The 13,625-nt window shown below is 38.1% G+C and overlaps 1 protein-coding gene across 9 annotated transcripts in view; it reads right to left on the bottom strand.

The window, feature by feature from the left end:
• Positions 1-13,625, bottom strand: part of LOC139755527 (uncharacterized) — a 65,808-nt gene that overhangs the window by 17,452 nt on the left and 34,731 nt on the right. For all 9 annotated transcript variants that reach the window (XM_071673925.1, XM_071673923.1, XM_071673924.1 and 6 more), the window contains 3 exons: positions 9,169-9,337; positions 3,310-3,453; positions 1,663-1,766 (listed from right to left, as the gene is read on the bottom strand). In XM_071673925.1, coding sequence (XP_071530026.1) covers positions 1,663-1,766; positions 3,310-3,453; positions 9,169-9,337 — 417 coding nt within the window. The remainder of the gene's footprint in view (positions 1-1,662; positions 1,767-3,309; positions 3,454-9,168; positions 9,338-13,625) is intronic.

The following is a 13,625-nucleotide window of genomic DNA, read 5'->3' as shown; positions in this document are numbered from 1 at the left end:
AAGTGGGAAAAGAGCAGATCAGAAAAGGTAGTGAATGGTGGAACGAAGGAGTAAAGTTGTTAGTGAAAGAGAAAAGAGAGGCATTTGGATGGTACTTACGAGGAAGGAGTGCATAAGACTGGGAGATGTATAAGAGAAAGTGGCCAGGGGTCAAGAGGAAGGTGCAAGGGTTGAAAATGATGGCAAATGAGAGCTGGGGTGAGAGAATATTATTAAACTTTTGGGAGGATCAAAAGATGTTTTGGAAGGAGGTAAATAATAAGCAAAAGACAAGAGAAAATGGGAACATTGGTGAAGGGGGCAAGGGGACAAGTGATAACAGGTAGCAAGGAGAAGATGGAGTATTTTAAAGGATTGCTGAATGTGTTTGATGATAGAGTGGCAAATGTAGGGTGTTTTGATTTGGGTGGTGTGCAAAGTGAGAGTCAGGAATGATAACCAAACTATAGTAAGATAGGAAAGAATATCACCAGAGGATCTTGCCTTACAGAAGCCATCTTGGTAATGAGAGAGAAGACTACTGTGATTTGAGAGGTGTTTAAGGATGGGAGATGAGGAGGGATTCATATATTTTGGAAATGGGAGACGTCAAAGCAATACAACAACAGTCAGAGAAGTGACAATGGTCAACTTTCTTAGGGATGGGATGTATCAATGCATGCGTCCAAAGAGAGGGAAAGTTTTGGTTTTTAAACAGAAATGGAGCAAACGAGCGAGCACAGGTCCAAGTTCAGAGGCACACAGGGACGGATGCCATCAAGACCATAACCTTGCTTATGCCTAGAGAAAGAAGCGCTTTTCAGAAAAACACAAAAAGAGATTATGGGAAGGGGCACAGGATTAGTAAGAAGAGCATCAGGGGGTAAAGGAAACTTAGATTCATCCAAAGTAGAGTTAGAGGTGAAACAGGATCCAAAGAGAGTTGCCTTATCTATGGGAGTGACAGATACAGCAATGTCAGAGCAGAAAAGTGAAGGGAAGGCAGAGTGACAGAAGTTGTTACAGATGCCCTTAGCTAAAGACCAGAAAGACCTATCGGTGGATAATGAGAGATGTTATCTCTTCTGTAAAAAGGAATGCTTCTCCTCAAGGATAATGTGCTTGCTGTGATAAAAGCTGAATAGGACCCAGAAGAAGGAGAGTTTTTCCAACCTAATATGCCTGATCTCTTACATGAATGGCTTCAGAACAGGAATGGTTGAACAATGGAATAAAAGCTTCCATTCCAGCAAGCAAGAAAAACCTCTGCTATGCAACTGGCGGAGAGAGAAGCATCACCACATAAGAGGTAGTAATTCACCCAAGGAGAGTCAGAAAAGAAATTACTGTTCCCTCAACAAATATACTAAAAAAAGTAGGAGGAAATAATCTATCCTACTCAAACTTTAAATCAATCACTCCATGATATTTCTTACATATAATCTACACTCTTCATGAAACCCCTTAATTTACTCAAATAGTTCTCATTACATTTCATAATTCTTAATAAACTAAACACCTAACAGTATCAACTACCAAAAAATCTTGGATGCAGAACCTAATTCTCACCTAAAATCACTTAACGTATATTAATTTTGCCTGGTTGCTCTTCCCAAAGTAAAATGTCCAGTTATGCACGAAAATAAACAATTTGAAAGATCTCTGAACTTCAACTTGATATACCTGTAGTGTTGAACTTTGAAGCCTTCTCCTCTTTGATGGAACTTCAAGAGCTTTCTCCTCCTCAAGAATATTGATATTCTCTTTTTCTTCTTCACTTACATAACCTGCAATTAAGTTTCTTGGTAATACTTTCGAATCAGTTACAAGAAGTGATGCAAGTCATATCAATGATTGTAATGAGGAACAAGTGTAAGACAGTAAAAAATCCAACAAGTAAAAAGGAGCAAAAGATTATATGTGGGGAGTATGTAAGATTCTAAGAATGGCGAGGGAAAATAGGAAGGAAGTCTTATAAAGATACAAAATAATAAAACAGTAAGTCAATAAACAATCAGAAGTTGGTGTATAAGAAATAAATTTGATAATGAAACACTACCTACTTTCTACTATGAGATTTTGCCAATAAGCTGCATTAGTGTCAATGGCGTATCATATTAAGCTTGTTTATCAACACAGTTTCACTCTGCCATCACAAACAGTATATAACATGTGTACTTGTGTCCTAGTTACATTGAACTGCAGTATATCATGAGAATGGGAACAAGAATTACCATCATAAGGTGATTATTCAATTACACCCGTTATAGAAACAAAAAAAAAAAAATATATATTGTATTTCTCAAAGTACCAAAAAATATACTATAACTTGACACAGACTTAGTAATTAATACATAAAAGTGTGCCTCTGTACCTGCTCCTGTGCTTGCATGTATGTTCTATTTCTTTTTAAAAACCAGAACATTTCTTTCTTCTTGGAGGCATGTGTAGGTACATCCCATCCCTTGGACGGTGACCAATCTATGCCCTCCAAATATCTTCCTGTTGCTTTGATATCTAGTATCTCCGAAGTATTTGAACCCTTCAACTCCCATATCCTCAGACATCTTGAATCTCATATATTTTTGATCACCAGCATGGTTTCCATAGGGAGAGTTCCACTGGTGATATTCTTAACTATCTAACTAATGTCTGGCCATTATCCCAGATACTGGAGAATCCTTTATAGTTGCACTTGATACATCCATAGCTTTTAACAGGATGTGGCACTGGGGATCTCTTCTCTCCCTCATATCTAGCTTCCTCACTGGGTAATCTATCTCTGTACTTGTTGAAGGATCAGCCTCTCCCCCTCCATCTACAACAGTGTCCCTCAAGGTTCTGTCCCTTCCACACTTTTTAGCATGAGCTGAAATATCTACAAAACTTCCATACTTCATCAGAGTGAAAGAAGAGAACAAAATTTACTTCTGAAGTGATTTTTTTTTTCATTATTATGTGAATATCTTGAAAGGAGCCAAGCATGCATGTGAAGCCAAGCTAAAAAAAATGTATATTTATATATGAATATGACATCCCAAAAAAGGAAAGTCCATGTGATCTACTACTGATTCAGTGGCTAACAGGAAGTGGAGAACTGACCATGCAATTTTGTCAGAATGCTTTCTGTATCCCTAATGAAAGCAACTGGGTTTCCAGTTTAACAGTACAATGATATGATGTCACTTACTTCATTTTTCTTTAAGGCAATTGTTAAAGAAAAAGCAGTTCCAGGAAACCACAATCAATACAACCACCTATTTGGAAAGTGAGATGAAAAGTGGTATCTAGAAGGATAATTAGTTTTTCCCAAGATTTTTGGTTGCATACCTGTAGGGTTTCGAGCAAACATGACACTGAAGGGCGTTACTCCACCACTAGATGCAGACATAGTGCGAAACTGGAAAAGGTAACGACTAATTTCTTGGTCCCATGTAGTTACATTTTCCGCACAAAAATGATCCAGAATTTCACCTGTAAATATAAAAACATTCTTAAGTCAGTTTAAAGTATAATCATCAAGCTGTTCACATTGAATACCATATAATTAATATGATACTCTGTGGCAAAGGAAGGCATTACAGGACTATGTACTTTTGGTTACACCACAAGTGAAAAGTCACCTTCAGCATAGTCTTATAATTGGAGTACAAAGAAGTCCATCCTTTCTGTGCTACTTATGGCACAGAAGCCTTGAAGCTGCAGGAACCCCTGGAGAAGGGGTCATGGAGATATAAAAAAAATAATAATGATAATGGATCTAAATTTCTGACAAGTATAACATGAAATGTGATATCCATCCTACCACCTGTCTTTTCTAAATAGGTAATATCCCATCTATGGACATGATTCTGCACTCAAATACCGAGCCAATTACCCATAATCTGCTCCCATCACCAACTGTTGATCCTTAATGGACTGGTTCCAGCATAACATGATCATCTAAATTTTCACACCGCCATTTAGATATCCATTTAACCTTCTGTACAATTAATAGCTTACAGAGGTCTCTTCTGTCATCAGGAAGACGCAGGAAAAAAATTCTGATCTCCTCAGTACCCCTACAATCACCATTATATGTGTATGGGCATTGACCAGCAATTTGTGCACATACACTGACCCTGCAGAAAACATATTGTTGATCCAACAACAATCAGGATGAACATTTATCATATGTATCAGTTGGTGATGAAGAATGAAATAAGAAGAGTTATGAAATAAAGAGACTTAGTGAGTAATTACATAAGGAAATATACAGAGCAGAGTGGATATCATGGAAAGCAACATGCACTACCCTTGGATTGTCCTTTCTTCATATGGAATAATTACATAACGCCTGCATTTATTTTCTCTATGTGTAACCCTGGTGTGCTGAAGGATCCTGGGAACAAGTTTAATTGATAAGTAAAGAACTAGAATTTTTCAAAGTAAAGAACACCCACATTATCCTCTGCACAACTAGCTTGCCACTCTCATTCATTATACTACATTTTTATGGTGAGAAATGTAATATTTCTAAACATATTCAGGTTATTCACTACCAATGCTGTTTCTGCATATCAAATATGAGTAGACTGTGATAATATGAAAGAAACAAAACCTTTGAAACCCTCCAAAGTACTACCCACTTTTCACTCATCACACTACATTTTCAGCATGTGCACTGTAATGATTCTATATATATTTCACAAAGCTATACCTGTGTCAAAAAAGAACACAAACTGAAAACAAGTTCAACAGAAGAAAAGAAATAATGTTTCCCTGTCCTCGTTTCTTATCAGTTGTCAAACCTATCAAATACATCCTCCCCTATGCCCCTCTCACTCATTACACTACATTTCTAGCATGTGCAAAGTAATAAGTCTATATAGATTCCACTAAACTCTACCTGTATGTGATATATGAATACAGACTGAAACAAGTTCAACATTAAAAAAGAAATAATGTTTCCCTGTCCTTGTTTCTAATCAGTTGCCAAACCTATCAAACACATCCCACTTTGCCCCTCAGCAGCAGTGAGCCAGGCCAAAACAAAAGTATTAAAACTTTCAGAGTACTTTTTTGCTGTGTTTGTATTACAATCTAATCAAACAACTTTCAGAATATTCTTGGCTATGTTTGAATTATTATCTATCATTTCATAATGGACTCTTTTATGTGAGTGTACAAAATGATGATGATGACTGCAACAGCCAACAAGGGGATCTAGACAAACTCCAAAGTTGGTTAGATAAATGGATGATGAGATTCAGTCCAAGTAAGCATAAGATGATGAGGATAGGACAAGGTGAAAGAAGGCCTCAGTGTGATTATAACCTGGCGGAAAATGAATTATATGCACGTGAAAGAAATATATACTGTTGCCTGAGCTATATATTAGGAGAATTGGGAAAGAGGCAAATGTAAGTATCATATTCAAATATAAAGTATAGGACACTTCACTAAATTCAGGCAGCCATTTGGCTAAAATACACAGTTGAGAAAAAAGGGAGGTCAAATTGTTAAGTGATCATAAGAGAGCTTAAGATACAAGGTGGTGCATGAACATATTCATAAAATTATTCACTATATGTATCAGACGAACACTAGATAACGCCTCATAAGAAGCACAGAGATCTAAATGAAATGGTGCAGAGAAAAGCAACTAAGATGGTAACTTAATTAAGAAAGTTGAGCTGCAATGATAGGCTGAGTGCTATAAAGGTGTCTTGCATAGAGGATAGGACAGAGAAGAGTGATCAGATAACAGCCTTCAAGTTTCTAAATCAGCTGGATGATACTGACTGGAAAGAATTCAAGAGATACAGCACCAGAGTAACCAAAAGCCAAAACACAAAGCTAGGTAAACTTATTAGAAAGGATGTTAAAAAGTAATGGCTCAGTATTAAGGATGTGGATGGTTGAAAAAACCATCAAAAGAGGCATTTAGTTACAAGAAGTGATGCAACTCATATCAATGACTGTAATGAGGAACAGGTGTAAGACAGTAAAAAGTCCAACAAGTAAAAAGGCGCAAAAGATTATATGAGGGGAGTATGTAAGATTCTAAGAATGGCTAAGGAAAATAGGAAGTCTTATAAAGAGACAAAATAATGAAGCAGTAAGTCAATAAACAATCAGAAGTTGGTGTATAAGCAATAAATTTGATAATGAAACACTACCTACTTTCTGCTATGAGATTTTGCCAATAATCTGCATTAGTGTCAATGGCTTATCATATTAAGCTTGTTTATCAACACAGTTTCACTCTGCCATCACACACATGTGTGTACTTGTGTCCTAGTTACACTGAACTGCAGTATATCATGAGAATGGGATCAAGAATTACCACCATAAGGTGATTATCTAATTACACCGTTATAGAATTAAAAATATATATATATTGTATTTCTCAAAGTACCAAAAAATATACTACAACTTGACACAGACTTAGTAGTCAATACATAAAAGTGTGCCTCTGTACCTGCACCTATGCTTGCACATCTGTTCTATTTCTGTTTAAAACCAAAATGTTTCTTTCTTCTTAGAGGCATGTGTAGGTACATCCCATCTCTTGGACAGTGACCATTCTATGCCCTCCAAATATCTTCCTGTTGCTTTGATATCTAGTATCTCCAAAGTATTTGAACCCTTCAACTCCCATATCCTCAGACATCTTGAATCTCACATACTTTTGATCACCAGCATGATTTCCATAAGGAGAGATCCACTGGTGATATTCTTAACTATCTAACTAATGTCTGGCCATTATCCCAGAAAGATCTTGGAGAATCCTTTACAGTTGCACTTGATATATCCATAGCTTTTAACAGGGTGTGGCACTGGGGATCTCTTCTCTCCCTCACTTTGCTCCCTCACATCTATCCTCCTCACTGGTTGATCTATCTCTGTACTTGTTGAAGGATCAGCCTCTCCCCCTCCATCTACAACAGTGTCCCTCAAGGTTCTGTCCCTTCCACACGTTTTAGCATGAGCTGAAATATATACAAAACTTCTATACATCATCAGAGTGAAAGAAGAGAGCAAAATTTACTTCTGAAGTTATTTTTGTTCATTATTAAGAGAATATCTTGAAAGGAGCCAAGCATGAAGTGCTCATCGTGAGATGCATACAAGAAAGCAGCTTGGGTCAAGAAGTGGGGTAAGCCTGTATCAGTAAACTTTCGTAAGAATAAAAGGAGAGAGAGATAGAACATATGGGAACATCAGTGAAGGGGGCAAATGGGGAAATGGTAACAGGTAATAACGAAAAGAGCAAGAGATGAAGTGAGTACTTTGGAGGACTGTTTGGTGACAGGGTGTTTGGGTCAGGATGGTATGCAAAGTGAGAGAATCATGGAGAGTGGTTTCATAATAAAGGAAGAGGTGATGAAGGCCTTATGTAAGATGAAATCTGTCAAGGCAGTGGAGTGGATGTACTGCATTTGAATTTCATAAGTAATGGAGTGAATGTACTGTTAACTGGTTAGTTATGATTTTCAGTGTATCTATGGATCATGAAGAGGTACCTGAGGAATATCTGAATGCATGTATAAAAGCAAGAGGAACGAAGGTGACTGTTCAAACTACAGAGATGTCTTCTGAGTGTAGCTGGTAAGTTGTATGGGAAAGCAGTAACTGAGAGAGTGAAGACATGTACAGAACAACAGACTAGGGAGAAACAATGTGGTTTCAGAAGTGGTAGAGAATGTGAACCCAGTGTTTGCTTAAAAGAATATGAGTGACATATCCTAAGAAGAATAGGATCTATATATGGTATTTATGGCTCTGGAGAAAACATATGACAGGGTTAATTGAGATGCCTTGTGGAAGGTTTTAAGAATATATAGTTTTAGAGGAAAGCTGCTAGAAGCAATGAGAAGTTTTCATCAAGGGTGTAGGCATGAGTTCAACATGGAAAAGAGGAGAGTGGTTATGTGAAGACTGGTCTGTGGCAAGGGTGTGTGATGTCACCATGGATGTTAAATTTGTTTATGGATGAGGTGGTGAGGGAAGTAAATGCAGAGTCTTGGAAAAAAGGGTGAGTATGTAGTCTGTAAAGAATGAGGGGACCTGGGAAATGAGTCAGTTGTTGTTTGCTGCACATATGACACTGGTAGCAGATTCAAGTGAAACTGCAGAAGATGGTGGCTGAGTCTGGGAGAATATGTGAAAGGATGTAACCGAGAGTTATGCCACATCATTCCAATTCACTCTATTCCTTGCATGCCTTTCACCCTCCTGCATGATCAGGCCCCGATCGCTCAAAATCTTTTTCACTCCATCCTTCCACCTCCATTTTGGTCTCCCACTTCTCCTTGTTCCCTCCACCTCTGACACATATATCCTCTTTGTCAATCTTTCCTCACTCATTCTCTCTATGTGACCAAACCATTTCAATACACCCTCTTCTGCTCTCTCAACCACACTCTTTTTATTACCACACATCTCTCTTACCCTTTCATTACTTACTCGCTCAAATCACCTCACACCACATATTGTCCTCAAACATCTCATTTCCAACACATTAACCCTCCTCCGCACAACCCTATTTATAACCCATGCCTTGCAACCATATAACATTGTTGGAACCACTATTCCTTCAAACAACCCATTTTTGCAATCCGAGATAATGTTCTCACCTTCCACACATTTTTCAACGCTCCTAGAACTTTCGCCCCCTCCCCCCACCCTGTGACTCACTTCCACTTCCATGGTTCCATCTGCTGCCAAATCTACTCCCAGATATCTAAAACACTTCACTTCCTCCAGTTTTTCTCCATTCAAACTTACCTCCCAATTGACTTGTCCCTCAACCCTACTGCACCTATTAACCTTGCAATTATTCACATTTACTCTCAGCTTTCTTCTTTCACACACTTTACCAAACTCAGTCACCAACTTCTGCAATTTCTCACCCGAATCAGCCACCAGTGCTGTATCATCAGTGAACAACAACTGACTCACTTCCCAAGCCCTTTCATCCAGATCAGACTGCATATTAGCCCCTCTCTCCAAAACTCTTGCATTCACCTCCCTAACAACACCATCCATAAACAAATTAAACAACAATTCACTCTCTCCCATGCAAGACTTTTATCTTCCCGCATGCTCTGACCCTAAGCACTCAGAATTTTTTTTTTTTACTACAACCCTTTCATCTCCATTAGGTCTCATGAACCTGTTCATGCATAATCTTATTATCTTTACCTGCCCAAGAACACTCTCGAGATTCTTCCTGTAATGTGAAGAGAAAGCTCTGCTGGGCATCCTCAGAATCAAAGGGTACTAAGTTTCGCAAGACATCTTGAGCTCTATCAAACTTTTCTTTGTAACATGCCTGCATCTGTTCAAACATTTCAGAACTCATGCCAACAACCTGGAATAGAAACAGCAGTCAGCAATAATGCATAATCAATTACTAGCCACGGTATACTTTTAAATAACCCTAACCAGTTTATACTTATTCAATACTTTGCCAAATCAATTACTGGAGCACACTCGAGCATAATTATACCTCGAAGTCATAAAAGTAAAAATTACAAAGTTACAAAAAGTAATTCCTAAATACTTTCTTTACACTAGACTTATGAATGACATATGACTCTGTAATCATTACTAAAATAGGATAAAGAGACAACTTCAAATACTCTCAGTACAATAAATCATGCAATAAGTGGAAATAAAATACTTCTGTCAACAAACATGAAAATATATCTGTAAAACATATATGCTTCCTATGTACAGTATAGTAACCCCAAATGAATATCATCTTTTGACCTTGACCTATGAACTCCAAATCTTAATCAGAGGTGGAAATTTGACTGAATCAGTGGTATAAATTTGGTCAATATCCATTAACCAAGTCCTAAGACATTCTCACACAGCATACCTTAACCTCACATAATCTTACTTGACATTTTATTTGCCGCTGTCTAATCCCCTTTATCCTTCCCTTTCAATTTAGCTTTTCTTGTTTCCTTGTTTTCCACTCTGCTTTTGTCTTCTCTCAGCTGCCTCATCATTGTCTTACTCGTTTTCTTTTATCACATCACAGTCACTATCTTTGCTTCCAAATTCCTAAATCTCTGCCATATCACTGCTTTCATCTTCGAAACCATTTGCTGCCGGGTATACTTCATGTTTAGTACCTTGGGTTGCACAAATTGCATATCCACTCAAAGGCCCTTCTTTATTACAGCCTACGATTTTGAGGAAATCACGAATTAACTGTCGACAACCTACACCTCTAATCACAAAACTAAGTTTTCTTTGTATGCATACCACATGCTACACAATCTATATACATCAATTCAGGAAATATGTAGTTTGCTATACTTTCAGTTAAAGCACCTATTCATCAACCTACAAGTACCAATAATGAGACATTATCAGAAGGCAGGATTAACACATAGCACTCACCACATACCCTGGCTGTTTAATAAAGGTGTTTCTTTTTGCCATCATGCATTCTTGGGTATCTTGAAGACTGTTTTAATCATTAGGTTACTTTTAAATGTTTTTGTACTTGTACCATGCATGTTTCTTATTTCACTTGGCAGTGCACTGAATAATCACTTCATTTTTCCTCCTGGGATCTTGTAAATCTTTGTTCAGTAACTTTCTGGGATATTCCGGGATGTCACCGAAGACTTATTGTTTTTCCTTGCTGAGATACTTTACGGCTAAGAACATTAATCTTGAAACCCTCACTTTGCTGCTATGCATAGATTATCATGTGTATCTTTCCCTTCTTTCTAGGATGTACAGTTTGAGTTCTTTCAAATTCTCATGACAGTTAATATGTTGCAGTCCCTCACTTCTGCTTGTGAAGTGTTTCTGAATTCCCTCTAACTTGTTCATATCTAACTAAATGGTCTGTAATCATACAACAGGCCAGAGCTCAATTTTACTTCTCATTTTCCATATTGTACATTAACAAGTTCTAATTAGCATATCATGATGGGATGTATATGATGCAAGCTGGTAGTGCCACAAATGGATGAAGGCAAGCAAGTATGAATATGTAAATGTGCATATACATATATGTTTGTGTATGTGTACGCATATGAATGGATGTGTTTATATGTGTATGTACATGTATGTACATATGTACGTGTGTGTGCATGTATGTATATATATGTAAGTATAAGTGGATGGGGCTTTCTTCATCTGTTTCCTGGTGCTGCCTCACTGAAGCAGGAAACAGCAATGAAGTATAATAATAATGACTACTTAAAAAGACATGAGCATATACTGTATCTAATTTGAGTGTGGGGCAAAATACAACAATTCAAGGGGAGGGTGATATCACTTAAGAAATGAATTAGTAATTCATCATCTCAAAAATAGATTCTTCCAGGTGGTGTGCGAAGTGAGAGGGTCAGGGAGAATGATTTGGGAAACAGAGAAGAAGTGGTAAAAGCTTTGCGGAAGATGAAAGCCAGCAAGGCGGTGGGTTTGGATGGTATTGCAGTTAATTTATTAAAAAATGGGGTGACTGTGTTGTTGACTGGTTGGTAAGGATATTCAATGTATGTATGGCTGATGGTGAAGTGCCTGAGGATTGGCAGAATGCATGCATAGTGCCATTGTACAAAGGCAAAGGGGATAAAGGTGAGTGCTTAAATTAGAGGTACAAGTTTGTTGAGTATTCCTGGGAAATTATAAGGGAGGATATTGACTGAGAGGGTGAAGGCATGTAGAGAGCATCAGACTGGGGAAGAGGAGTGTGGTTTCAGAAGTGGTACAGAATGTGGGGATCAGGTGTTTGCTTTGAAGAATGTATGTGAGAAATACTTAGAAAAACAAATTGATTTGTATGTAGCATTTATGGATCTAGAGAAGGCACATGACAGTGTTGATAGAAATGCTCTGTGGAAGGTATTAAGAATATATGGTGTGGGAGGCAAGTTGCTAGGAGCAGTGAAAAGTTTTTATCGAGGATGTGAGGCATGTGTATGAGTAGGAAGAGAGGAAAGTGATTGGCTCTCAGTGAATGTCGGTTTGCGGCAGGGGTGCTTGATGTCACCATGGTTGTTTAATTTGTTCATGGATGGGGTTGTTAGGGAGGTGAATGCAAGAGTTTTGGAGAAGGGGCAAGTATGCAGTATGTTGTGGATGAGAGGGCTTGGGAAGTGAGTCAGATGTTGCTCGCTGATGATAAAGCAATCCTGGCTGATTCAGGTGAGAAACTGCAGAAGCTGGAGACTGATTTCGTAAAGTGTGTGAAAGAAGAAAGCTGAGAGTAAATGAGAATAATAAAATAGTAAATAATTTTATTCATTATACTTTGTCGCTGTCTCCTGCGTTAGTGAGGTAGCGCAAGGAAACAGATGAAAGAATGGCCCAACCCACCCACATACACGTATATACATACACGTCCACACACGCACATATACATACCTATACATTTCAATGTTTACATATATATACATACACAGACATATACATATATACACATGTATAAAACATACTTGCTGCCTTTATTCAATCCCATTGCCACCCCACCACACATGAAATGACACCCCCCTTCCCCTGCGTATCTCCCCTGATGATGTGATTATTACACGAAAGTGCACTTGGGAACTTATCGTGTTTCATTTTCCCAGTGGACTCATAGGAATTATACTGAAGTAATTTTATCCTCGTACTTGCACATCATAAATGACTAATCAGGATACAGAGGATGGAAATTGGACTCTGCAAATACTGTTTCACAAACCTCCAGGGCACTGTTACAGGACCTGCTGTTCTCAGGTTGTAGTCTAAAGGAGATATGGGGTAAACCACCTCCGGAGGCACAGTTCTCATATGAAGACTTTGAACAATGGTGTCTTGGTTATTCTGTATTTGCTACAATGGAGGCAGAAGTTCTGAAGAAGTGCTTCTGGTTTTCTCCAATTCACCAAGAATATATTGTCACAAAGAGCAGCAGCCACTCAGATGGAAGAAATGTCGACGACGAAGTAAGGATATGAGAGGAACTGGATAACAAGTCTAAAATAATTCTCACAGGTAAAAATACGACAGATCCAACACCAGTAAGATAGAATGGGAAGGAGGTTTTATAAAACAATGAGATATTTAGAATAGGGATTAACAAAATAACAGGTCTTGACCCATATAAGGCTCATTTTCCAATGAATTCAATTAAGTGCTGAAATGCAGATACACCAGAAAAACTTCTTGAAATATTGTTCAAAATGTTAATGAGAGTACCAAGGGAATGGAAAAGTGCATACGTCATAACTATCTATAGAAAAGGAGACCAAGAACAGACATTACAGATCTGTCTCTGATAAGTGTGGTCTGCAAAGTTCTGGAAAAGATAGTCAATAAGCAAATAGATTGCTTTCAACAGAGAACTTACCAAAGTAAGAGACAGTATGGGTTTAGGGAAAGGTCATTCATAACAAACCCTCTTAGATTTCTATGAGAAAGTGAGCTCTGTCTTGGACAAAAGGGAAGGCCAAATGGATTGCTTGTATCTGGACCACTAGAAAACATCTGACACTAAATTGCAAGGGGGGGGGGGGGGGATCAAGAGGGTGAATCATACCTATCTATCTGCATCTACGATGCCCATTCCCTCCAGAAACTTCCATCGAGGAGGTGGCCACAGCAAAAGTCTCTACTTATCCCTATCCTTACATGACTCCCTTGTA

This window comes from Panulirus ornatus, chromosome 19, assembly GCF_036320965.1.
Source record: "Panulirus ornatus isolate Po-2019 chromosome 19, ASM3632096v1, whole genome shotgun sequence".
Classification (NCBI taxonomy): domain Eukaryota; kingdom Metazoa; phylum Arthropoda; class Malacostraca; order Decapoda; family Palinuridae; genus Panulirus; species Panulirus ornatus.
This window is presented reverse-complemented; position numbering and strand designations above follow the sequence as displayed.